The sequence below is a fragment of the Sorex araneus genome, chromosome 2 (assembly GCF_027595985.1).
Source record: "Sorex araneus isolate mSorAra2 chromosome 2, mSorAra2.pri, whole genome shotgun sequence".
NCBI classification, from domain to species: domain Eukaryota; kingdom Metazoa; phylum Chordata; class Mammalia; order Eulipotyphla; family Soricidae; genus Sorex; species Sorex araneus.
The window spans coordinates 3,959,899-3,987,067 of record NC_073303.1 but is presented as its reverse complement, the minus strand read 5'-3'; the positions used below and the strand labels follow the sequence as shown (position 1 = coordinate 3,987,067).

The 27,169-nt window shown below is 53.6% G+C and overlaps 1 protein-coding gene across 1 annotated transcript in view; it reads right to left on the bottom strand.

Annotated features, from left to right (window-relative positions):
- EXOC2 (exocyst complex component 2) overlaps positions 1–27,169 on the bottom strand; it is a 165,773-nt gene that overhangs the window by 35,288 nt on the left and 103,316 nt on the right. Inside the window, exons 14-23 of the mRNA XM_055126695.1 lie at positions 26,323–26,388; positions 26,015–26,172; positions 25,324–25,445; positions 23,287–23,348; positions 20,101–20,181; positions 19,597–19,656; positions 18,590–18,651; positions 14,645–14,711; positions 9,525–9,641; positions 3,669–3,810 (exon numbers count right to left, since the gene is read on the bottom strand). Coding sequence (XP_054982670.1) covers positions 3,669–3,810; positions 9,525–9,641; positions 14,645–14,711; positions 18,590–18,651; positions 19,597–19,656; positions 20,101–20,181; positions 23,287–23,348; positions 25,324–25,445; positions 26,015–26,172; positions 26,323–26,388 — 937 coding nt within the window. The remainder of the gene's footprint in view (positions 1–3,668; positions 3,811–9,524; positions 9,642–14,644; positions 14,712–18,589; positions 18,652–19,596; positions 19,657–20,100; positions 20,182–23,286; positions 23,349–25,323; positions 25,446–26,014; positions 26,173–26,322; positions 26,389–27,169) is intronic.

Below are 27,169 nucleotides of genomic sequence, written 5' to 3'. Positions count from 1 at the left end.
AACTAATTTCAGAAAGTTCTCCTGGACCATTTCTGCACACACATTATTACTATTATTATTATTATTATTATTATTATTATTTAAAGGTGCTTTTTTGGGCAGGTGACAACATCTAGGCAAATCTGCTGATTTATTTGTCCATCTAGATGCAGCTGCTGACAATGTAGCGAGTGTCCGGAGTCCTGGCTGCCGCTGGCGGGAAAGAGGGCGCCTGGGGCTCACGTCAGAGCACTTTAGGGAGAGCACACTTTACGGGGGCTCCCCAGGAACCCTCAGGAAGTGAGCGAGAGGAATAAGGGGACCAGAAGGCGCCTGGTGGGCTGTCCCTTCCGCCTCCCCGAGTCCGCAGGGCGGGGACTCAGGGAAACACAGCTGCTGACGTGGCCCGTGGGGACACTGAGGCAGGGTCGGGCGGGAGGCAGGGCCTCCACCCGGGAAGAGGGGAGCAGGGCCGGGGGTGGGCCTTGAGACTGACTGGCCCTGGTTTGATCCCCAGCGCCTCGCAGGGCTCCGTGAGCAGCCCCTGGAGAGACCCCCCAGTGCACAACAAGCAAACAAACAAAAAATCATAGCAACAAGTCAAACAGCCCAGCAGAAGAGAGGAAAGCAAAGCGGCCCTGCTGCGCCCAGCCAGGGGGAGCAGGAGGCCAGGCCGGAGTCACGGGGGGCTGCGGCACAGTCCGGATTCGCAAGCCAGAGAGGCAGGAGGCGGAGGCTGCCGTGGGGAACTCGAAGGGGGGGGGACCGTTTCCGCAGCGCGAGGTGCCACGGATGCGGCTTCCCCGCGGAAGGGCCAGCGGGGCCGGGGCGCGGGACACAGTGCCGGCACGCAACGGCCTTCCCGAGACGCAGAAACATGGACAGTCCGAAAGGCGGCGGGGCCCGCGCCTAGAGCCCCAGCCCGTCCACAGCTGCGGCCTGGCGAGCGGGAAGGGCCGTCTGCAGCCGTTTGTTCCGTCTGCCCCGAGAACCCCCCCGAGGCCAGCGCGCCGCACGGACAGACAGACAGACGCCAACCCCTCGGCCGAGTTCCGAGACGCTCACCCAGGCCACGTCCATGCAGAGGCCACACAGGGCCAGACTGGCCCCGGGGGACACCCAATGGGCAGGCGAAAGGCGACCCTCCTCCCTGGGAGGACGCTGGCCCCCAGCCTGTGCCCCAGGGACCGCGGGGCATGTCCAGGCTGGTAGGGCCGAGCAGCAGCCACGGAAAACCTGGCTCACGCTGAGGGAACAGCTCGGAGAGGCCCCCAAGTGGAAGGTTCTGGAAAGCCTGGGCAACAGGGAAGGCCGGAGGGCTGGGATGTGACATGGGAGGGGCGTGGGGTGGGGGGGAGCAGAGCAGTGGGGTGCGGTGGTGAGGGGCGAGATGCAAGTGGCCTCGGGGCACCGGGCAGGGTCAAGCCGGAGCTGTAAGGTGACTAACGAGGGTTTTATGTCAACGGTGGGTCCACTGGTGGCTGGAGCCACAGCACAGAGGGGAGGGTGTTTGCCTGGCACGCAGCCGACCTGGGTTCGATTCCCAGCATCCCATATGGTCCGCCGAGCACTGCCAGGAATAATTCCTGAGGGGAGGGCCAGGAGTCACCCCTGTGCATTGCCGGGTGTGACGAAAAAGATGAAGAAGAAAGAAAGAAAGAAAGAAAGAAAGAAAGAAAGAAAGAAAGAAAGAAAGAAAGAAGGAAGGAAGGAAAGGAAGGAAGGAAGGAAGGAAGGAAGGAAGGAAGGAAGGAAGGAAGGAAGGAAGGAAGAAGGAAGGAAAGAAATAAAGAAAGAAAGAAAGAAAGAAAGAAAGAAAGAAAGAAAGAAGAAAGAAAGAAAGAAAGAAAGAAGAAAGGAAGGGAGAAAGAAGAAAGAAAGAAAGAAAGAGAAAGAAAGAGAAGAAAGAAAGAAAGAAGAAGAAAGAAAGAAAGAAAGAAGAAAGAAGAGAGAGAGAAATGACAAATCAAGTGTCATTCTAAAAAGAAATCATGAACCATCCAACCATCCAGTGATAAAGTGCCCGTCTGACCCGACTCAGCCAGTTTTTGGTGAAGCCACCTCAAGATAAAAACACTCTCACACGACGTGGCTTTGCAAGACACCACACTTTTCTAAAACAAACCACAAAAAAACCCGCTCCTTAACGCAGTCAGCAATTGCGGCTTTTCAAACACACAGTCTGAAGTGATGGAAGGGACTTGTGCCTGCGGATCCCAGAGATAATACCGCGCTGGGCCGGCCCCACGTTGGCTGCCAATTACCGTAATAATCGACTCCCACGCATCTTCCTCCAGCGCTCACCTTCCCAGCATCCATGATTGGCTCTTCCGGAGAAGCGGCCAGCTTCCTAACGAGCGTGTGCGGAGGCTGGTCAGAGGGCCTCTCCGGGAACTGTCACTCACCGCCAGCCTATTGTGCCCCCTGGAACTGGGCGTGTCAGAGGAAGCAAGTGTGCGTGACTAAACGATGCCTGGCGTGGTTGTGGGAATCTGAGAATAACAGTCATTAACGGCACTAACAATGAGAGGGGGACCGGATTCCACGCTCTTCGCAGGCTGGCTCTACGCTGACAAGAAGTTACAAGCAAACTCACCCCGCTGCTGACGGGAGAGAACTGTGAGCGGAGGGAAGAGCACTCAGCACCAAGCCGCTGCCAGCGGCAAACCAGACGGATCACTCCCACCCACGCGACCACGGGCCCCCTGGTCAGGATCCTGCGATGGGGCCACGGGCGAAAGTGCGTAAACGCAGGGGCAGGGCGCACGATCGAGTAAGGCCGGGGGCCACGCGGCAGGATGGGGTGGGCACAGGACAGAAGGAAGGTCAGCAGGGGGCCACGGTTGGAGAAGGTGAGAAACGCACCTTTTTCTTCCTTTCAGAGAAACATCAGTCAACCAGCCCAGTGAAGCGGAGAAAGGTCTGTGCCCTCACGCTCGGGCCGAGCCTCACCCACAAGGGAACCTAATCCTGGCCCGCGCGGCCGCAAGTGTCCATGCCATACACCCTGCCCATCCTCCAGGAGCACCGCGCCACGTTTGATGGGCTTCAAAGTAGGAGGCAACCAATCTTAGAAGGAAACATTTTTTTTCATATATATATACCCGTGGCGTGTTCAATATGCCAATAACAGTAACGATAAAGGGCCTCATTCCCCTGAACGCGACAGGGACGAATGGAGACACTACTGCCTCCTGCTCAAGCAAATCGATGAGCAACGGGACGACACTGTTACAGTGAGATACAGAAAAGCACACGAGACTCCACCTCTTACAACATGTCAGTGATCTCTTACAGACGGGCTGAAAGGCCCCTGGGTGGGATAAAACAATCTTCACCTTCTTTCCTCTAAGGAAACTTTTTGGGAGCATTTTCAGTGGTTTTTCATAACAAACAATATAAAATATATGATTTCAGACCTGCTTTGGGCCAGGGGTTGGGGTTCGGGATGGAAACATCCGAAATATGGTGGTGGGAAGGTGTCATGGTGGTGGAACTGGTGTTCGAATATTAAATGGAATCAAATATTGTGAACTAATTTATAAAATTTAAAAAATTATAAAAAATAATAAAAATGAAAAAACTTTCGGTGCCCTCCCAGCTGTCCCCTAAGCCCCCCCCCCACCCTTGTGGGTCATTCCCTGGGAAACCCCTGAGCAGCACGCGGGCGCCTGCGGACAGCCACTCACCGGTCGGCGGGGGACAGTCCTTCCAGTCGAAGTAGCCGGCGTAGATCCCGGGCTCCAGGGAGCCCACGATGGGGTCCGCTTTAAGCTCGATGTAATTCTCGAAGAGCTTCTGGTCGAGCTCCTTCAGGAAGGCCATGCTGACCTGCGGGCGGGAATGGGAGCGAGTGTCACTCTCGGAGGGCGGAGGAAGCCAGGACACAGCCCGGGCCGCCAACACGCCTGCAGACACGTGCCCTGGGCCACGCGCGGCCTCGGTGGCGAGGGATGCCCCCGGCACGCGGGCCGGAGGGACGCCCGAAAGCCCACGGGGGGGACCTTGCTGGTGGCAGGTGTTTGCTCCAGCCTGGCCAGGCAGTAGCTGGTGCCCCTGGCTCCCTGACGGCCAGGAAGTTGGGGGTGGCACCCCGAGTCTGGGGAGCTCTGAGACACCAGGGGGTCTAGAGGCTGCGACTCCACCCGGCACCCAGGGCGGGACCTGTCTCCAGCACGAGCCCCGAGCTTCTCGGAGCAACTGAAAAGCGAAGGCAACCAAGAGAGCCGGACGCCGTGAGCGGGGCCGTAGGGACCAGGCGGCGGGTTTCAGCCGGGGACAGAGCAAGCGGCGGCCTTGATGAACAGAGAGACACACGTCCCGGGCCGGGGCGAGAGCACAGCGGGGAGGGCGCTTGCCTTGCACACGGCTGGCCTGGGTTCGATCCCCAGCACTCCATACGGTGCCCGGAGCCCCACCAGGGTTAATTCCCGGGTGCAGGGCTGGGAGTCAGCCCTGAGCACTGCTGGGTGTGACCCCCAAAACAAAACTAGAAAAGGAGACGAAAATCCTGAGCGACTAGGGATGGGTAAACTGAGGCGGGACGTCAGCAGTGTGCAGCCCACACAGTGAGGCCATCTCCACGGATGAAGAAACAGAATTCTGACTTGTTTTCTATCTGTTTCTGAGTCTACCCAGCAGGGCGGGAGGCGGCGGGAGGGGGGGGGTCACTGCTGGAGGGGCCCGGGGAGGCATGTGGTGCTGGGGCTTGAACCCTGGCCTCCCGAGCACTGAGTCTGCGAGCAGCCCGGGGAAGCGTCTCTCCAGCCCTGGGACGAGGCTCAGCTGCATGACCCCTCACCGCCTCCACGCAGACCACACGCGTGAGTGTCAGAAAGGAGCACGGTCTCTTCGAGACTGACGCGAGTGTCCCAGAGTACCCAGATGTGTGACACGAAGAGCGAACGCCAGGGAGCGATCAACGAGAGTTTATAGGGGCCGGAGTGATAGCACAGCGGGGAGGGCGTTTGCCTTGCACGCGGCCGACCCGGGTTCGATCCCCGGCATCCCATATGGTCCCCCAAGCACCGCCAGGAGAAATTCCTGAGTGAAAAGCCAGGAGTAACCCCTGAGCATCGCTGGGTGTGACCCAAAAAGCAAAAAAAAAAAGAAAACAGAAAAACAAAGAGAGTTTATAGGCCTAGAGAGAGCGGTGAGGTCCATGAGGCTTGTGAGAAGGGGCTGACGTCACTAGGCAGCGGGAACCATTGGCTAAAGTAAGTGTAAACCAGAGAGGGTGTGAGCGATGGGGACACTCAGCCGCCACTGACCGTCGCTCTGTGAACCACAGAGACGTGAGCTCTCAGCGGCGCTCCCCAAGGAACCCGACACCACTCACTGAGGCGGGGGGTCAGGGGGGCTCATCTCAAGACTTGGTCCTATTACATACAGAAGCTTGTACCTCCCCCAATCCACGCCCCCCTTCTGCCCGGGCCGGACCCCCTACCCCTACCCGCAAACTCAACCTGCTGTCCTGATTCGTCTGCTTTTAAGATTCCTCATGTAACTGACACCAAACGGTTTCCTGCCCGTCTCTGACAAAAATTAAATCTAGGGGTGAAGATATTTGCCTTGCGTGCGGCTGACGCAGGTTCGATCCCCAATATCGTACATTGGGATATATCCCCAAGATGCCAGCACCACCAGGAGTGGCCCTCCCCCCCACCCGCCACCCGCCAAGCGCAGTTAAAAGTAAGCGCCGAGACGGGGCGGGCTGAGTCTCCGGCCCCCTGGAGCCCCGACAGCCACTCGCCCACCCCAACGCCACAGCCACGCCCGTGGCTCAGCTACACGGCCTCACTGATACTCCCTGCTGAGACGCCAAGCCGAGAACCGTTTCAGGTACCCCCGTGTCCAGGCTGAGAACGCTGGGGTCCTCTCGGAATGGAGATGGGCAGCCTCCCCTCTCACACCCCTGCCCTGCACGTCCCAAAGCCTCGGCAGCCACACCCACCTCTTCCAGCCGCCACCAAGGCAGGACATGGGCCCAGACCACAGATCCGGAAGTGTCTACACAGCACCTTCCAATTCCGCAATACTAAAATTCCAGTAGGGAGTTTCGGACGGAAACAAATTAGATGGGAAAGTTACACAGAAGCCAACTAAACTCCACAAACAAAAACAAGAACACGGAAGGCTGAAGTAGCATCAGAGACCGGTTTGGTGATGAGAGTTCTGAATCAATTAAAAATGTGAAAATGTGGGACCGAAGCGATAGTACGGTGGGGAGGGCGTCTGTCTTACATGCAGGTGCCCCGGATTTGATCCCCAGTACCCCATATGGTCCCCTGAGCACTGCCAGGAGTAATTTCTGAGTGCAGAACCAGGAGAAGTAACCCCTGAGCATTGCCAGGTGTGACCCAAAAAGCCAAAAAAGCCAAAAAAAGAAAAGAAAAGAAAAGAAAAGAAAAGAAAAAAAGCAGAAAGAAAATGTGCAAATGTGAAAGCTCCAAATTAGAGGTTTATGGTGTAAACATTGGGACAAGTTAAAATCACCTTCTGCTTACACACACACACACACACACACACACACACACACACACACACACGAATTATATAATTACAGCTACCACAATGAAATTATATGCTAAAGTTTATTAGCCATAAAGCTCTGGTTTTCCTTTTTCAAAGGCTCAAGGGATTAATGACTTGCGGTAGAGCTGGTTTGCACACTTAAGTGCAAAACTGCATTTCCTTAATGTTAAGTACCTTTAAAATGAGCACTTCCAGACTGCCATCAATGAACATATGGAAAAGTTCTAGCCTGCCAAACAGGGAAAGCTATACAAATTAAAATGCCATAAAAGACTATGTCTACCTATCAAATTAACAAATTACAATCCGCCGTGGTGGCCAACACAGGCCAAGACCAGCTTCTGGAAAGCAACCTGGCACTATTTATCAAGACAATTTATAATTATCAAGCCACAGTTCTACGTCTAGGAATTTCTTTCCAGGGGAAAACTATTTTTGAAAAATTTAAAATGTAGGTACCTCTATGTACGACAAAGAAAACGGCTAGTCAGTCATTTAATTTATATTTTAACTTTGCCTTTTTGGTTTCGGGCCTTCACCCAGAGATGCCCAGGCTTACTACCGGCTCTACGCTCAAGGGCCACTCCTGGTGGGGCTCGGGGAACTGTATGGGGTGCTGGGAATAAAATCTGGGTTGGCTGCACGCAAGGCAAGTGCCCTCCCCCCGTTCCATCTCTCCAGCCCTGAGTGACTCAGTTTTAAGGAGCTTCTAGAAGGCACATGCACCGCTGCTGTATTAAAATGCGTCCCACTCTACTTCTGAAGATAAGGAGCAAGAGGAAGGGTGGTTTTCGTGGTGCTGTTGGCAGAGGCAGCGCAGAGAAAGTGGGCAGGAAGGAGGCAGGAGGAGCCCGGCCGAGCAGCTCAGACGGGAGGAGAGCTGAGAGTCGGTGGCAGGAAGTGTGAGCCCACAGTGAGGCGAGACCCTCGGAGTCCAGCAAAGAGGCCCAGAAGAGACCTCCGGGGCTGCCTGAGCCCTCTGCGGCCCACGACTTTCCTGGGCTCGACGCCCTTGGAGTTCTCCACCCCCGACGGAGCAGACTGACAACCCAAGCCAAAGGCAGCGCCTTCTCCTGGTGGGACCCCGGGGTTGGCTGGTGTCGTGAAATCCACAGCTTCACTCAGCAGACACAGAACCGACACATGTCACTGTGCTAGGCGCAGACTTAGTCTTCTTATTCTGTACGGCTTCCTAGTCTGCACAAAATGGCATTTTGAAACTATTTCAAGGTCAAGTTCAAAGGCAGCAAACCAAGTAGGAAGCGACCGGCCTGTTCTAACCTGCCTGCCCCCTAGAACCACAATCTTACCTTGATCTCAGTACACCTGCAAGAACGGTGTCAGAACCGACGTGGAAGTAAAGTTTTTGCCTACTCCCTAGTGATATAAAACAGAGGCAATTAACTGGCTCCTTAAAACTGCCGGGCCCTGAAGAAACCCAACATGACTACTTCTCTTCTAGGTAATTTAGAGGTTAAAATTTTTCTTCCTAATCTGGGTAATTTATGAGAGGGGGGTGTGTGTGTGGAAGTCCTCCAATAAGTAGTGTATTCAATGTCATTATCATTCTCTGACAGACCAAAGTGTCCCCGTTTCTACACACATTAGACATCTGTCTGCAAGACCAGAGAGAGAGAGACCTTGATTCTCAAGTCCCAAATTTCTGGAAACAAACATGACATTTGGCCCTGGGGTCTGAAGTCACAACATTCTCATCAGGGTGATTAATCTTTACGAAAAGGCAGGAAAGCAAGACAGAGCCACCCACTTTGACATTTTCATTCTTGTGAAAAAAAAAAAAAAATCCCAGTCTGGTTCATGGACTGGAAGCATCTCTTGTGCGAGGCCCGGCTCCAAGAAGAGGCTTCTTGGTTCTAAGGACGAGCCCGATTGTTATCTCCCTCGAGCTGTGCACCACGAAAAAACATAGTGACATTAAAAACTCGCTCTGACTTCGCCTTACTAGAAATCTGATAAATCTTTAGGCCCAGGAACCAACCTAGCCTTAATAACAAGGTGACTTCATATCTTTTTCCCTTTGATGCTTTTTTTAAAAAAAGTTTTATTTATTTATTTATTTTGCTTTTTCGGTCACACCCGGTGATGCACAGGGGTCACTCCTGGCTCATGCACTCAGGAATCACTCCTGGCGGTGCTCAGGGGACCCTATGGGATGCTGGGAATCAAACCTGGGTCGGCCACGTGCAAGGCAAACGCCCTACCCACTGTGCTATCGCTCCAGCCCCCATCCCTTTGATGCTTTCTTGAAAAAAAAAAAAAAAAAGGTTGGCTGCGTGCAAGGCCAGGGCCCTATACCCACTGTACTAGCTCTCTAGCCCTGGCTTTAAAAAAGGGAAAAAGAAAAGAAAAGCAAAAGCCAACTACTTCAGTGAAGTTTCAGTGAAGTACAGAAGACTCCTTTTATGGCTCATCCTTATTTTCTTCCTCTTTCAGGGATTAGATCAGGGGGGTGTGTATCACTGGCAGGTCAGGTGTAAGTAGCCTGCAGCTGTTTTAGGTCAGGTTCTAAGTGTGTGTGTGTGTGTGTGTGTGTGTGTGTGTGTGTGTGTGTGTGTGTGTGTGTGTGTGTGTATGTGCGCACGTGCATGCACATACCCATGTGGCTGCTGTGACAGTGTCCTGTGGTTGTGCAAAAGAGAGGAAGAGGAGGTGAGAGGCAGCCGGACAGGGTGAGGCTTGTTTGTGGCCACAGAGCATGAGCCGTGGCCCTAAGTAAAAGCCCACACAGCACCAGGAAGCGTGGGGAGAGGCTCCCGAGGGGTCTGGCCCTCGGGGTTCTCTGCGCTCTCCCTTGTTCCTCCCCTCCCTGGAACAGCTTCGGGGGCACCAGAGAAGGGTGTGCGTGAGGAGCGGCATCTCTCCGTACAGGCGAGGGAGAGGAGGCAGGGGAGGCTGGGAGAGGCGAGGACGGGAGGCTGCCGAGGTGAGCGAGCGGAGTGTCCGGGTGGGGAGGCGAGAGCCGGCCCCCGGCCCCGGCGTGCGCCACTGACCTGTGTGATCCGCTCTGCGCCCTGGAAGCTGTGCAGCTCGAACTGGTCCGCGATGTTCAGGAAGGTGTGTCGCTCCAGGCAGCGGCAGTTGCTGAGCACGATCAGGAGTCGCTGCTCCTGCGGGAAAAGCACATTCGCGCTGCAGACCCCGGGACGCGGGGCCCCGTGGGCCACGGGAGGGCCCCGCAGACACGGCGTCCACCTCCGGCCGCAGCCTTAGCCCTGCCTGGTGCTGGCCATCCAGCCGCCTCTTCCCGAGAGAGAGAGAGAGAGAGAGAGAGAGAGAGAGAGAGAGAGAGAGAGAGAGAGAGAGAGAGACGAGAGAGAGAGAGAGAGAGAGAGAGAGGGAGAGAGAGGGAGATGAGAGAGAGAGAGAGAGGAGGGAGGGAGAGAGAGAGAGAGAGAGAGAGAGAGAGAGGAGAGAGAGAGAGAGAGAGAGAGGAGGGAAAGACAACACGGGGACACCCACTCCGCGGCGGCCGGGCGGAGAGATGGGTGGCAGAGGAGACAGCTCGCCAACCAAGGCGGTGTGGGCTGTTGGTCTCGGTGGGTCTCTGCCGCACGCCGTTTGCCAAAACCAAAAGAATACACAGCCCCCCCCCACCCCCAAGCAAGCCGTGACTGCCACATCTATTTTATTTAAAGAGTTTGTTGGCTGGAGCGATAGCACAGCGGTTGGGCGTTCACCTTTCACATGGCCGACCCGAGTTCGATTCCTCCGCCCCTCTCGGAGAGCCCGGCAAAGCTACGGAGAGTATCGAGCCCATGCGGCAGAGCCTGGCAAGCTCCCCGTGCGTATTGGATATGCCAAAAACAGTAACAATGAGTCTCTCAATGAGAGACGTTACTGGTGCCCACTCGAACAAATCAATGAGCCAACGGGATGACAGATTAGATTAGTTAACTGATTGAGATGGGGGCGGTTTACGATCCTAGTGACAGTGATTTCGCAGGCACATAACTCTGATATCTTTTTTTATTTTTATTTATTTATTTTCATTTATTTATTTATTTTGCTTTTTGGGTCATACCTGGCAATGCTCAGGGGTCACTCCTGGCTCTGCACTCAGGAATCACCCCTGGCAGTGCTCAGGGGACCCTATGGGATGCTGGAATCGAACCCAGGTCGGCCTCATTCAAGGCAAACGCCCTCCCCGCCGTGCTATCGCTCCCAGCCCCTCTGACGTCTATTTTTAAATAAGCGCAATTAAAATGCAGACCGGGCTCTCGGGAGAGGATGGTAGAGCCAGCTCTACCTCGGGCTCCCCGGAGGGCGTCCGGCTCACCGTCTCTTAGTGTTGGTGAGGGGGGGCCGCCCCTGGGGTGCTCAGGGCTCACTCCCCGGCTCCGTTCAGGGAGCACCTGTCGGGGAGCTCAGGCACTCTACGCAGCGCTGGAGACTGCACCGGGCGAGCTGTGTGCAGGGGGCCCCGTGCCAGCCCGCCGCCCCACCTCTGCGTCCCCTCGTCGACTTTTCAGGCCTCATACTTGGCCTCCCCTGGGGGGTGGGCCGGGCCCCCCAGTCTCCCCTCTCCCGGGTTCTTGCCAGGAGAGGCGACTCGTCAAGGGGTCCGGATGTTCTGCCGAGGAAATCACTGAGGGGAGCAACAACCTGCGTCGAGTCGGTTCCGGGAATGGCCCGACGGCGGCATGTGGCTCACCTCTGTGGCCCCCGCCGGCCAGGTGGGCTCGGGGCCCTTGCAGGAGGGGCACCGACGCCTCGGGGCCCTTCCCTTCCCGCCCCTGCGCTGCAGACACAGGAGAAAGCCGCCGACCCCAGGACGAGGCGCGTCCCGCTCCCAGCCCGGCACCTACCCAGAAGGGCGGCTCTGAGGCACTGAATGTGGCTCTGCACCTCTTGAGGTGCTCGGGCCCAGGAGCACTCGCTCCTAGAACCCAGGGGCACGCCTCGGGGGCCCTTCCCTTCCCGCCCCTGCGCTGCAGCCACAGGAGAAACCCGCCGACCCCAGGACAAGGCGCGTCCCACTACCAGGCCGGCACCTACCCAGAAGGGCGGCTCTGAGGCACTGAATGTGGCACTGCACCTCCCGAGGTGCTCGGGCCCAGGGAGCACTCGCTCCTAGAACCCAGGGGCCGGGCGGCAGGGCCGGTCCAGCCACTCCTCTCCCCACCACCCCCACACTTTCCGAGGCCTGGAGTGTGTCTGCAGGGGGCCTGGTCTGGCCATGCTCCGCCCGTCCCCTGCGTCTTCCCTGGTCATCCGCAGATGTGCTGGCCGAGTTAAGGAAGTGCTGAGCTGTCCCGAGCCACCGGGCGGCCTGTCACTGGGGCGAACACCGCTGGCGGGGGTAGTGACCCCGCTGCCAGGCTTGGTGGGCACACAGCAAGCGAGCAGCAGCCAGCAAGCAGAGCTGGGCAAGGGGCGGGAGGCTCACGGTGTGTCGTCCCGGAGCGCCCCAGGAAAGTAAGTCGAGGCCGAGTCGGTCGCTCCGGCCCTCTCAGACACAAAGCACTGCTCCGTGGTCACAACCGGCGCTGCGGGCGCCTGAGGGTGGCAGAGCGTGAGGAGCTGGCCTTGTGCGGCCCCCACACCCCGCCAGGGTGAGTCTTCCACACCCCGGGGTGTCACCTCCACACCCACCAGAACCAGTAAGTAACATCGGCCCTTCCGTGTCTCGTCCTTCGAGAGCTTTCCCTTCCTGGCCGGGCCTGGAGCCTGCAGCCCCAGAGGGGGGGTCTCTCACTCGTGGACCCCGGGGTTCAGCAGTGCCACGGATGCACCAGATATGACCTCGACAACATCGGGAATGGATTTTTGTCTTAGGGCCACTGGATCACAAGAAATAAAGGCATGGGGCCGGATAGCACAGTGGGGAGGGCAGTTGCCTTGCACGCGGCCTACCCAGATTTGATTCCAGCATTCAATGTGGTCCCCTGAGCACTGCCAGGAGTAAGTACTGAGTGCAGAGCCAGAGTAACCCCTGAGCATCGTTGGGGTGTGACCCAAAAGAAAGAAAGAAAGAAAGAAAGAAAGAAAGAAAGAAAGAAAGAAAGAAAGAAAGAAAGAAAGAAAGAAAGAAAGAAAGAAGGAAAGAAAGAAAGAAGGAAAGAAAGAAAGAAGGAAAGAAAGAAAGAAAGAAAGGAAAGAAAGAAAGAAAGAAAGAAAGAAAGAAAGAAAGAAAGAAAGAAAGAAAGAAAAGAAAGAAAGAAGGAAAGAAAGAAAGAAGGAAAGAAAGAAAGAAGGAAAGACAGGAGTCTCAGTCTCAGGGCACAATGTCCACCCAGGAAGGCCAGCAGCCATGTCCCTATGGGCATGCCAGTCCGATAAACAACCAATAAATAACATCGTTCCTTCCTTGTCTCGTCCTTCGAGAGTTTTTCCCGCGTGGCAGCTACATGGCTCGGCCAGGCCACGCCCCGTGTCGGCCGCTCCCTCTGTTCACGGAGGGAGACAGGTGCCGATGTCCCCGGCTCCCCTCTGCCCAGAGCCCCAGCAAGGACGTGGCCCCGGGGCTGCCCCCAAGGCTCCTCATCTGGGCTGGTCACTCACGGCCCCTCCCACGCTGCAGTTTCCGCTGGACGCCGCCTGAGGGGTGCCGGGTCCAGGGGGCTGTGGCCAGAGCCTCAGGCAAGGCCCCAGCTCCGGGCTCCCTCCTGCCCGTCTCTCTCTGCTCCCGGCCCTCCCGCAGGGCCGGGCTCCGAGGGTCCTGTGATTTTCTGGCCTCTGCTCAGCCTATTCCATCCTTCCCAGGACACTCCCACAGGCCCGGAACTCCTTTTGTGTTGCTGACTCACAAATCTGTGTCTAGATTTTTGTTTTTTCCCTCCTGGGGTCTGCGAGGGTATGAACCCTCACCCACGACACCTCTCCGCCCGGTCACTTGTCCCACGCTCCTGCTCCCACCCGGAGTGGCGGGTCCTTTCCCGCTGGACTCTCCCCCCCGTCTGGTGTCCCTCTTTCCTGGTTCATGAGCAGGTAAACCTCGACTATTTATCTTCTAGTTTCTTTGATGAGCCTCTTCCTACCGTGCAAATCTTTTATTTGGGAATTTATGCTTGTAAATATTCGGACTGTGCAAATGATCACTGTATCACTGTTTCACTGCCATCCCATTGTTTATCTATTTGCTTGAGGGGGCATCAGTAACGTCTCCATTGGGAGACTTGTTGTTATTGTTTTGGCATATCGAATATGCCACGGGGAGCTTGCCAGGCTCTGCCGTGCGGGCGGGATACTCTCGGTAGCTTGCCAGGCTCTCGGAGAGGGACGGAGGACTAGAACCAGGGTTGGCCGCGTGCAAGGCAAATGCCCCTGCCCTGCCCACTGTGCTATCGCTTCTGTGGACTATGCAAATGATACAGAGATAAAATGGCAGCTTCACATTTGCTTCTGATGTACAGGTACGTGTCCTTCGGGCAGATGACAAATCAGAGGGCGCGTTTGTTTTGAGGATGGCTGGAGCCTGGATGATAACAACGGAATTTATACATGTGATAAATCTGTTGTATGGAGTATCACTAAATATGCACCTAGATTAAAAATAAAACCACTATATCTCGCTCCATCTCTCTAGGTACACCCTACACCTATGTATCCACCCACCTGAAAGAGGGGCACAACGCTCTTTCTACCTTTGGTGGCCTGGCTCGGTTTTCTCCACGGAAATTTGGTTAAGACGTGCTCTAGGATATGGCTCAGGCGGTAGAGCACATGTCGTGCATGCTCAAAGGCCCTGGGGTTCACTCCCGGCAGTACATGATAGCCTGGACTCCCCTGCATGTGGCCCCAGAATAGCAACAAATGCTTCGGAGGTTAAGCAGGGGAGGTAGAACAGAGGGCGGAATAGGCCTGTCTGCCGCGCCTCCAACTCTCACGGCCCAGAGGCCTCCAGGGCACCTGCCCCCGCAGCCCCCCCTTCACCCCGACTCTGTGTCTCAGAGAGAAGCTGAGATTCCTGAAGCTACAGCTCCTGCCAGAAAGGCCGCACGCAGCGTCTCCAGAGAGCGCGTCCGGCTAACGCCCACCCACCGCCCACCCACGAGGCCCTGCAGCTCCAAGGCTACGGCACTCGGTGATTCAGCCCGGGCAGGTCACTGGTCGGTTCCCAGCGCCGTTTCACTTTCTGTTTATCCTTCGAGTTACTCAGCGTCTCACTTACGGACGTCAAGCTGAAGTCTTCATGGATGCTCCCGAACAAGTCAGGGGAAGAAACATCAACGGACAGGCTGAAGATAAAAGCAAGTAAAAGAGGAGTTATGACTAAGGCCCCGGGGAGAGGCGCAAATGTGACTCTATTAAATATTTTGGTCAGGAATCACAGCTTCTGTGGGCTTTTCTGGGTGAAGCAACTAAGGGTGCAAACTAGAACTATTAACAGGGGTCACGTGAGATCCTGGGAGTACTTCCATTGTCAACTTAATTAGATTTATACCCCCAGTGAAATCTTAATTAAATTTAAAAAGGCAGGAAACAGCAAAAAAATTTTATTTCTAGGTGCCTATGCACACAACTGAAATGTTTTGCCTGTGAAAACCTCCAGGGCGGGGCCCCTGGGGATTTATACACTCACTTTTCTGGGGAGATGACGGGGGAATGGCAGTGGCTGGGGGACTAAACCCAGAGGTCCAAGCACTCGAGTCATGTGCTCTGCCACTGAGCTACGCCCTCAGCCACTCCACACTCATTTTCACAGTAAGCCACTTACACGTTTAGTTGAAACAGGACATTAGTTCCGAACGTCCAATGAGAAATTAGTTGACGACACACGCATCTATACAAATCGGTGTGAAGAGAATGCTACAAGGCCAGGATTGATTTATACAGAGAATTAGCCCTATACCTATAGACCACAGATAGTTTTACAGATGTAACAGAATCCTACAAAACCTCTCCTTAGCAGGAACTCTTCTCTTGGAATGAACATACCTTAGATTCATGTGAAAGAATACAGAGTTAGGAAAGTATCACGTGACGTTTCAAAACAGAAAAGCAGCGAAGATTATCGATGGAAACAACAGCAAATAGTCTAGTGATCGTCGAGCAGAACAAACTGATAAAGGTAGGGAGGGACAGAGAGGAAGCGGAAGAGGGACAGAGAGGAAGCGGAAAGTTAGCCTGGACATGTCCTCTCTCGTGCAGAAGAATTCAACAGTATCTGCTTTCGGTTGAAAATCAATACATGTTGGATATGCTGAATAGACCTGAGAGAAGGGCCAGGGGCTGGGGGGGGGGGTTGCCTGAAGGGGTGGAGGGAGCAGGGGAATATAGTGAGTCCGGAGCACATGTGTGCTGGCTGCTGGTAAGCACCTACTCTATCATTATCAATCAACAAATAAGAGGAGAGTAGGGCGAGGTTAGACCAGAGGTGACATCCAGCTGGGGACGAGAGGTCACGGGCACTTTGCTGTGGGGTGTGTGTGCAGTGACTATGTCCATCAGTAAGCTGGGACACCGCTGGAACCGAATTACCTAAACTATATTTAAAAAAGAAAAAAACCACGAAAGAACTTGTCCTCCCCCGCCCCAATAAGACCCTGAGGGCCACCTACAAACGGCCCTTCTGGCTACTGATTAAGCTGCTTAACGGCCATGATCCCAGAGACTCACAAACGAATCTCGGAGCCCAGCGGCTTTTGGCAGAAATGCGTCTGGATTCTGCATTGGGTTACCGGCGCTAGGCCACCCAAGTAGGAAAAGGTGCTGACCCTCCGCCTGTTCCCCCTGGTGGCTCGGTGGCCGCCATCTTCCAGAACCAAGTGGACAGGCAGGGACAGGCCAGCAGTGACAAGACACGTGGGGGCCGCACGGGATGGGGGGGGGGGTGGAGCCGGCCCTTGTCCTCCCCTGCCCCAATGAGACCCCGAGTCACTGCCCATGAACGACCCTGCTGGCTGCTGATGAAGCTGCTTAACGGCCATAACCCCAGAGATACACAAACGGAGCTCGGAATCCAGTGGCTTTGGGCAGAAATCTCTCCAGATTTATTTATTAAAATTTAAGAATTCCAGAATCGAACAGCTGTGACATCCTATGCTATTCATAGTCAGCAATGGAAAACAAATTGTCTAATGTTGCCTTTTCGGCAGGTCTGAGTGCTGGGGGGAAATCCCAAACAATAATGGTGGGTCTGGTGTCGAAATATTGATTGTAATCAAAGTAGAGAGAGAGAGTAATGTGGAAATCATCTACCATATAGGTAGGGGGAGGGTGTGTGGGGTAGGGGGGTATATGGGGGTTTTGGTGGTGGAAAATGTGCACTGGTGAAGGGGAAAGGTGTTTCATCACTGTAGGTCCGAGACTTAAACAGGAAGCTTTGTAACTGCTCTCACAGTGATTCAATAAATACATTTATAAAAGAAGAAGAAGAAAAACAAAAAACCATGAAAGCTTTTCAGCAATGCCTGGGATGCAAAGTTGGAAGGAAACAATCAGGGAAGACTCTGAATCCATAGCAGCAGGATGCTGGCTTAGAACACAAGTTTCTAGAAGGCTGGTTCAACACAGAATGATATTAAGAGGAAACGAGAAGAACTAAGTATTGATTATGTTCCACAGACGATGTATTAGAGACTGGCATGCAAAAGTCAATACCAGGAAATGGACAAAAATGGTAAATTCTGAAACTGTCGATTACAGCTCTAAGAGGCTTTTGTGTCAGAACTTAAGTCTCAGCTCCACAGATGTTAAAGAGGTAAAACATCATACAGGAAAAATATCATACAGGAAGTGGTTTTTAAAAATCCTACAAAACAGTACTAGGAAAGAATATTATCACATGAATTGTAAATATCAAGATGTGGTCTACAGACTTCAAATAACTCAGCCTGACCCAAACTTAATCCTACTAACTTGCTAAGTTTTTGGGTTTATTCTTTTTTCAGTTTCTTTTTCTTTCTTTTTTTTTAAAACACGGAATCAATGTGAGATAATACAGTTACAAAGTTGTTCATGATAGGGTGTCAGTCATACAATGTTCAAACACCCATCCACCCACCAGTGTACATTTCTCCCCACCAATGTCCAGTTTCCTCAGCCACCGCCCCTGTCCTCAGCTTGCCTCTATGGTAGGCTCTCCGTCCCTCCTCTCTCTCTCTCTCCCTCTCTCTCTCCCTCTCTCACTCTCCCTCTCTCTCTCCCTCCCTCTCTCTCTCTCTCTCTCTCTCTCTCTCACACACACACACACACACCTCTCTCTCTCTCTCTCACACACACACACACACACCTCTCTCTCTCTCTCTCTCTCTCTCTCTCACACACACACACACACACACACACACACACACACACACACACACACACACACCTCTTGTGCACTATGGTTTGCAATGCAGATACGAAGAGGTTATCATGTTTGTTCCTTTACCAACTTTCAGCACTCAGTTCTTATCCTGAGTGATCATTCCCAACTATTTTTGTCACGGTGGTCCCTTCTCTATCCCAACTGCCTTCTCCCCCAGCACTTGAGGCAAGCTTCCAACCGTGGACCAATCCTCATGGCCCTTGTTTCTCCTGTCTCTGGATATTAGTCTCATACTATGTTTTATTTTATATCCCCTGAAGGAGTGCAGCCATTCTATGTCTGTCCCTTTCATCTCACTCAGCACGAAACTCTCTATGTCCATCCATTTATAAGTGAATTTCATGACCTCATCTTTCCTAACAGCTGTGTAGTATTCCATTGTGTAGATGTACCATAGCTTCTTCAAGCCGTCATCTGTTCTTGACCACTTGGGTTGTTTCCAGATCCTGGCTATTGTGAATAGTCCCTGGGTTTTTAGGGATAGGAGTATTGGTATATTCCCTAACAACCAGAATTGTAAACATGTATCAACTAGGTGTTACATATTCAAACTTTTCACTTGGTCCTTTATAATACCTGTCCCTTTGGATAATTAGTGAGCTGGTCACATGCTCACTCCCTCGACATGCCTCTAGCAAGGCTGAGTTCAGAAGGTAAATTATCGCGTGCGTAAAAATATAGCTTTAAAATGAACCGTCTTCCCTGTCTCACCTCTCATCTCCCTAGGATGTGGTCAAAGATCTAACCTGGCCTGTGTTTCCAACCCTCCTGAAAGCATCAGTGATTGAGTTCAGTGTCACTTACTGTGAGGTGTCTATGTCCGCATCAGGTTTGGTGCTCAACTGCTCCAAACAGCAGATAAAAACCTAAGTTAAAAATAATTTAAAAAAAAAAAGAAAAGTTTAACTCATATGGACTCTCAGGTATACAACCTAAATAATCTCTTGGCTGCTACTCTTGATTTGGGGGCATCTGAAACAGGTTTACAGTGGAGTTCATGCCCAGTCCAATCAGCTTAATCAACGGCTGAATAACTAGTAGTACTCCTACATTAAAAGAAGAAAAAAATAAATAGGTTTACATGAACTCAAAACCGGAAATGGGCATCCTATGACGGTTATCCGCACGTCTGCAGGCCCCCAGCATCACTGTCTCTCGGGAGTGACAGAATAAATATCCCAACAACGTACAGTCATCCCTCGCTTGACACCACCAGAAGGTTCTTGGAAACTGTGACTTTAAATGAAACTTGTGTGGAACGACAACAGACAACAGGACTGCGCTCAACAGTGGCCGGGAATTCCTTCCATCAACAACACCGTAGTGAAACAACACTGAACAACCGGGGCATTCTCCAGTGGCCCTTGCACGTGGTACAAGGGATTAAAAAAAAAAAAAAGGGCAGCCCGCAATGCTGTGATCTGGTGAGTCTGCAATCGCATTTTAGGAAAATGGCTTGATCCTGCCACTCCCTTGCCTGCTTTATAGTCGGGTCTATCGTGCGCCTACAAAACACTGACCCCCGCCAAAAAGTCTCATTCTCAAAGTCCAGTGCCAGCGATGGCCATGCCATTGCACCTGTGCGCCCGTGTAAACACCCGCAGAGTGTCGTGAGGTGACCTGGGCAAGGCTGAGCGGGCGGGAGTCGGGGACACTGGCGAGGTGAGCTGGAAGAATCTCCCCTGAGTCCAGTTTGCTACCTTCCTGTACCACAAACGATGACGCTCAGGGCGGTGCCCCTGACACCGGCTGACCACCAGGGAGAGAGGCCGGCCTGTCGGCCTGCAGAGTGCGGGCCGGGGGTCCCCTACCTGCATGATCGTGACGCTCAGCTGGCAGACGTCCTCCTCGGTCTGGGGCTGCTGGAAGACCTGGCGGGAAGGATATGGAGAACTCTGGAGTTTCGCTGTGGGAGCCGCGCTTTCTGTTCGTCTTCCAGCTAACACCAGGGGCCCTGCCCCGAGCAGGGGCCCGACAGAGCGTAGGGCCTGCCGGAAGCTTCTCCCACAGCGGCAGGGACTGGGTTCGGGACAGAAGGACAACGCTAAAGGTCCTTTGTTTCCTTGGTCCCGTCCATGCACCTGGTTGAAGCGCCAGCTGGGACCACCCCTTCCCCATCCGCCGTGCACTTAGCGGGCAGACACGAACGGCCCATGTGCACCAGTGAACTCAGGACAGAGGCAGAATCGGGGCCAAAGGCTAATGCAGAAACAGGACAATTGTGATTCCCAAGGATTCCCGGGGAAACGGGCAGGGGGCAGGGGTGGGGGTGTCAGGATCTGGGGACCCAGGACCGGCGGGCACAGGAAGCTTACGCTGGCTTCCCCGGGCTTGCAGTCCAGGACGCTCTTCAGAGACTGCAGAGCGTGGACGATGCACTGTTCGAACTGGTACGGCTGCGGGGGACAAGGAGGCGACATCAGCACCCGGGGAGCAGGTGGCCAGCAGGACATGAGACAGAAGTGAAGAAGCACGACCCCAAACCGCCCTCGAGTTCGACTCAGAAACAGACGCGGCCAAGCTAATGGGCCTTCGGGAGAAACTGCTTTCACTGGACCCTTCCTGCCCGACGCCCTGGCTGCAAGACTGGCCTTGGCAGGCCGCTCTAAGAGACAGGAGAGGAAGACAGTTCTCATCGGGCGGGGGGGTGGTGTTCTACTCTTGGGCAGGGGATCCGACCTCGAGATGAAAAGCCAGCAAAGCCATGAAGCCTACTTTAAAAAAAGAAAGAAAGAAAGAAAGGAGGAAGGAAGGAAGGAAGGAAGGAAGGAAGGAAGGAAGGAAGGAAGGAAGGAAGGAAGGAAGGAAGGAAGGAAGGAAGGAAGGAAGGAAGGAAGAAAGAAGGAAGGAAAGAAAGAAAGAAGGGAAGGAAGGAAGAAAGAAGGAAGGAAAGAAAGAAAGAAGGAAAGAAAGAAAGAAAGAAAGAAAGAAAGAAAGAAAGAAAGAAAGAAAGAAAGAAAGAAAGAAAGAAAGAAAGAAAGAAAGAAAGAAAAGAAAAGAAATAACGTGCAAATGTAACCCAGGTTCTATGGCGGGTCCTGCAGAAAGCAAATGGGAATTCAGAGCCAAATGGTGAAGGGGCGGGGTGCTCCAAGGAGGACGGTGAGCGAAGGTCCCCTCTGGGAGTGAGAGGAAGTTCCAGCAGAGACCTGGGGCCCAAGAAGCACCCATCCCTCGAGAGAACGGAGAGGGCACACACGCCTTCAAAGTCATGTCACCGCGCACCCCGAGGCCACCAGAGGGCGCCGTGCAGAAACCGCTGAAGTAGAAGCCCAGATGGGGAGATGGGAGACGGGGAGGGTGAATGAGCCCCCAGCCGTACAGAGGGTCGGACCCCCCCTCTTCCCACGGCCCCCGTGCCTGCCTCCTCCAGGGTGCCAAAGCCATAACCACAGAACGGGACCCGAAATGCAGCGCCAGGCGGGCCTGCAGATTCCCAGGGGCCATCTGGACTAGGTTCTTATTCCCCAGCCAGCACCTGGGGGTGCCGAGCTCGAGGCAGCCCGAATCGGGGCGCCTGCAGGTCTACACAGCCGCCGCGGCTTCTTCCTAAGAAGAAATAACTCGTCCTATCTCGGCGGGCTGTCGGTGAATCACCCGGCCCAGCTGACCCGGAGGAGTTCCCACAGATCATTCCAGTACTGTGACAGCAGAGAGTTCTCAGAATTATCCACCGAGGGGAAAGAGAAGGAAGGCAGAGAACACACTCATCGTGCAAAAACAGGGTGCTCGCAGAAGACTTTTGGGGCGCGGCGGTAAGGTTTGAATTCCAGATAGACTCAGCCCAGAGAACACTCGGGCTGCGGCCCCGGGAGGAGGAACGGAGAAAGGGAGAGAGTACCCTGAGGGAGTGACAGGGTACCGGCGAGAGGTAGGGGACGGGGTTGGGAACCACGGACGTCCCTCCTCGCCTAGAAACAGTCTCAGAGACTGAGACAGTCCACGCTCAGCTCTGACTGAGCACGGGGCCCCTCTCCTTTCAAGAGCCGCTCACGGTGAACTCACGAAGTCGTGCTCAGCATTTCCAAACCAATGACCTGAGAGTATTTCTTCCGCGCGTCTGCCTCGAGCTGGCACAGAGCACTTCCTGCGGGCACCCAGCCACAGACCAGATGCAGCAGGTTTTTGGCGTGTGTGGTGTGTGTGTGTGTGTGTGTGCGAGGCCACACGTGGCACCAGCTACCCCATGGGCTGTATTTCCATGTTCCCATACTGACTCTTTCCCGCAGTCTTCCAGACGGTCCTAACTAAGGTTAGTCTCGGCGACACGGGCCCCGGGAAGGGCCGTGGAAACACATTCTGGGCTGGCCGAGGCAGCAGGAGGGTCCCCGAGTGGGACCCAGAGCCAGTAGCTTCTTTAGTGCCGAGTGTGATGCATTTACGCTAATCCTGCCGAGAGGCCAGCCATTGATTTAATCCGGAAAGCAGAACCTCTAGTTTTATTTTTTTTTAATGAAAAAAATTAGTTTTACAGACTCACAAACTTTCGTGATTACGATTCAGCCATATAATGATCGAGTGCCCATCCCTCCACTAGTGCCCAGTCTCCACCACCAATGGTCCCAGTGTCCCTCCCGCCACCCCCACCCCTCCCGCCCCCTGCGGCAGGCACCATCCCTCTTACTCTCTCTCTCTTTGGGGTGTTAGGAGAACCTCTCGTTTTCTCCCAGGAGCACAGGACTCAGCTCAGCAAGAGCAAGGCAAGCACTGGTCTGCCCGGCTTATTCCACGGGATCAGGCCACCCCGAGTGATACCTCCTGGGGCTGGCTTCCTGGCTCGCAGTCTGAATTAAATGCACCAGCGGCACACACAAGATGTCTGGGAATGGGAAGGTGGAACTTAAAACCCAGGCGTGATGCCAGTGGCCCTGGGTTCACAGATCTTGGCTTCATAAAAAGCCTTTGTGTATGGGGCTGGAGCGATAGCACAGCAGGGAGGGCGTTTGCCTTGACCCGAGTTCAATTCCTAGCATCCCATATGGTCCCCTGAGCACCGCCAGGAGCCAAGAGTAACCCCTGCGAATCACTGGGTGTGACCCAAAAAGCAAAAAAAAAAAAAAGCCTTTGTGTGAATACAAAGCACTAAGGTCAGCGGCGGGGCTGGCACCTGAGGAGGGTCGTCGGATACTGATTTCCTTGCCCGACTGGTTCAAGGACCAGCAACGGCATTTGGTCAAGGGCGCTTTCGGAAATATTCCAGTCGGTGGGAAGTTTAGAACGAAGCATAATCTACTAATCCATATTTCTGCAAAAAACAAACAGTAGCTGAAACTGGATGAAGAGCAAGTGCTCTGAAAAAAAATCCACCTTTTAAATTAATTTTTAAATATCTATCATAGACGATAATCAAAACTGACTCTGAGGAGAAGATTTATATTTCTATTTCCAGAAGGACAGTGAGTTGCACTAGAGAGAGCGCTGATGTTTTACTCTCCATAAAATAAAACATTTATTTTGAACGAACGAGACACTCGGAGCCACTGAAAAGAATATGAACTTACGAGAGAAGTCAGGCCTTCGTTATCGACAACCCAATCTTCTTTTTCTGCTAATCTCTTGACTTCTACAGGGAAGACAAGCAGAGAGAGCTTTTACTACAGTGCTCCCATTGAAGCTTAGCATGATACAGGTCTGTACGGGCTATGGCTTTTAATTGCTCTACATGCGCTTGTAAAAACTGGTGAAAGCAGAGATGGGACGTAAGTCTGGAAGACTCGGGATTTATCTATGCACTGTTCACCGGACTTTTCCAGTGGACCATCTTCATCTCACTGCATCTACACTAGCCCCGCTGGACTCTAGTTTATCAGCTTATTATGGACTGCAGCGAGAGCACAACGAGTAGGGTGTTTGCCTTGCATGCGGCCAACCCGGGTTCGATTCCTCCGTCCCTCTCGGAGAGCCCGGCAAGCTACCGAGAGTATCCCGCCTGCATGGCAGAGCCTGGCAAGCTCCCCGTGGCGTATTCGATATGCCAAAAACAGTCACAACCAGTCTCACAAAGGAGATGTTACTGGTGCCCGCTCGAGCAAATCGATGAACAATGGGACAACAGTGCCACAGTGCTGCTGTTGTGAAAAAATGGGCGAGGTTGGAGAACAGGGCGGCTGTTTCTCCCACGGATCACACACCTTTTCTTAGTGGGGGAAACCTGAGGCAGCCAGATCCAGTGACCACTTTATTTCATGTAAATCAAAGTCTGTGTTGGGCAGCTCGACTGGAGGACACAGGGCGGGGCGGGACTGGCCACAGCCTCAGACCACGGTCAGTTACTTATTCGGGGCGCTGTCCTGATGGTGTGTAAGGTAAGCGCAGGCCGTGTCCCCCCAGTTTCCAGGGAACGTTTCAGATTCCCTTTGATTCCGATACCCTGGGGTCGATGATGACAGCATGTCACGGGTGGAGGCCCTGGGCATGGCAAGGCTGCCGGGATTCCCCGAGGGGAGGAGGTGACAGAGAGAGAACGAGGTGCAGCTGCCCCGTCTCTTCCCTGGATTCCTTCTCCCTTTCTGTGAACTTGGTGACATCCACGTGTCCTTGGCAGCCGGGCTGTGTTCTGAGAAATGCTCCCTGGGGGATTCCAACCTGGCGGAAGCGGCAGAGATGTGTGAGGCTGTGTCTGCGCGGGGCGAGGGTGGGGCCCCTGTCTTGGACGGGGTTGGTTTGGGCTGCAGTGGGGAGCGTGACCTTCTCAGTTCCCAGTTCAGCAAGGAAGCTGACCTCCCTGGCCCTGGGGGCCGGCAGCAAGGAAAGCCACCTGGGATGAATTGTGTGGAGTTCTGCATCGATTCTACTGTAAAGAAAAAGAGCGTTCCTGGGGGGGAGTGACAGCACAGCGGGGAGGGCATTTGGCTTGCACGTAGCCGACCCGGGTTCGATTCCCAGCGTCTCATAGGGTCCCCCGAGCACCGCCAGGAGTAATTCCTGGGTGCAGAGCCAGGAGGAACCCCTGTGCATTGCCGGGTGTGACCCAAAAAGAGCAGAGCAAAAAGAAAAGCATTCCTTGTCACTGCCACAGTGCATGGATGCCTCTGCTGGCAATCTTTATTTCTGGTTTTACAGCATTTCTAAATTAAAATGGACTCATATGTTTTCAAGCTTGGGAACCTACTTTAGAAGACTCCTTATATTCTACTTTTTCTGCCTAACATTTGCCAGGAAGACGTTCTTCTATCCTTGGGAATTTTTTAAGCAGCTCCACCTCGAGTTCAGCTTGGTGTTTGAATTTCCAAGAAAGGCACGAAAGGAAAGCAAAAGAAAATGCTGTATTGAACAGCTCCAGACCCTCTGTTCACACTCCCTAAGAATGTGGAATGTGCTTGGGAGGTGGGACACAGTGTTCTCGCTGCCAAGGGTCCGGAATGTGGGGAGAGGGAGCGTGCCGAGAGGAAGGTTCTCTCACAGAGGCCACCTACGTTCTATCCCTTGGCTTGTACAGTGTCAGGGGTCAGACCCAGGGCCTCGCACTCCCCAGGCTAAGCGCTCTCCCGCGAGGTCACACCCCGGCGCCCGCCCGCCATCCCGCCTTGCTCACAAACCTTCCGCTGTGTGTTCCAATGTGACCATCACACAACGCACTCGGAGATCCAGGATGAGGTCCTGGACGGTCTGCAGCATGTCGTTAGGAATTTCCAGTGCGGACAGGGATTCATACGTGAGCCTGTGACGCAAGACAGGGGAGGTGGGTGAGAGAGGCAGCGGGGCGCAGGCCCTCAGCAGCCCTGCTGGCCGTCCTAAATGATTCCTCTGAATTCTGGAAGCTTCCAGACAGGCCGGGGATAGCGTGGACAACTGGGGAAGCGAGAGGGACGAGGCTGTCATGGTTAAGGCAGGTCCTCAGACACAAACGCCGGAAACTTCCAGTGGCTGGAAGATTCTTGAGGAACAGCCCTGGCCCATAGCGGGGGCTAAAGACGCTTCGTCGGATAGATTCAAAATGACAGTCCACACCGAGATCGGGGGCTTTGCTTCTGTTTTCAAATCCTGACAAAGAAGTGTTTTTTATTGTTTTTCTTTTCAGGGGCTGGAGCCATAGTACAGCAGGGAGGGCGTTTGCCTTGCACACGGCCGATCCGGGTTCGATCCCTGGCATCCCATAGGGTCCCCTGAGCACCGCCAGGAGTAATTCCTGAGTTCGGAGGCAGGAGGAACCCCTGGGCACCGCTGGGTGTGACTCAAAAGACAAACAAACAAAACAGTGCTTTCTGAGAAGAATGTGCCCACGTTTACCTCAGGGTCTGGATGACGTGCGCCAGCCACGGTCCGGAGAGCTCGGCCTTCACCTCCCAGCCCCCGTACTGCCTCAGGCCGCCTTCCGGGACGCTGAGGGGGAGCAGGGCCCCGCGGATGAGCTTCACGAGGCACTGCATCACTTCCTGAATCATTTTCTAGACAACGAGAGCAACAGAACTGCGTGAGCGGCCCTGCCCCGGTGTGGGGTCAGTGAAAAGATTCTGTGACCGCAGAGAAGATGGTGGATGCCGGAATCGCCTCCTCGCCCTCTCGTCAAGGCTACGGACTCAACGAACCGGACTTACCTTAAAATCATTTTGTCTCTGCCTTACATTCTTGGATCTCTCCATCTGGCCTGATTTCTCAGCGGTCTTGAAAGTGAAAAATAAAACAACACATTTAGTGGTCTCTTGGACATGATCTTTTTCTTTTTTTTTTTAATCTTTTTCGAGAAATAAAGTTTATAGTCCTACCTAAAGGGAACATGAAATGTGGTTCTAAAAGTTGCTTCGAAGTATCATAATCCAAGTTTCTGACTAAAGGAAGACTATAGAAAATCCTCCTTATTCCTACAAGAAGTGATATATCTTCTTAAAACTTTAAGCATATTTTCTCATAAAGAAGCTTAAGTAGCACTGTCGTCCCGTTTTTCATCAATTTGCTCAAGCAGGCACAAGTAATGTCTCCACTGTGATGAATTTCATATGACATTCTGATCAATTTTATCTGGTCAAATCTAAAAGCAGTATCCCCATTATATTCTTCCCAATGAGAATACCCTTACATCAACTAATACAAAAATGAGTGAACTCAAATTAATATCCACTAATACAGAAATGAATGAACTTGTATTAATATCCACACGTTCAGACAAGCCTCACGCATGAAGGTACCGGCAGAGGAATCCAGGTGTGTGGGACCCGGGGCTGAGACCTCCAAGCCTGCTCGGATTGGGACTGGGCCTCTTCTGCCCAGATTTCCCATTTTCCAGTAGCTAGGCAGTCACACCCAGGGACTGCCCCCAGCAGTAATCCCACCAGTGGCCCACATCTAGAGACTTAAAACCAAGCTCCCGGATCATCTTATATCAAAACCAACATCTTATAGCCTACTTCTCCCTCTGGGAGAACCTGGCAAGCTACTGAGAGTTTC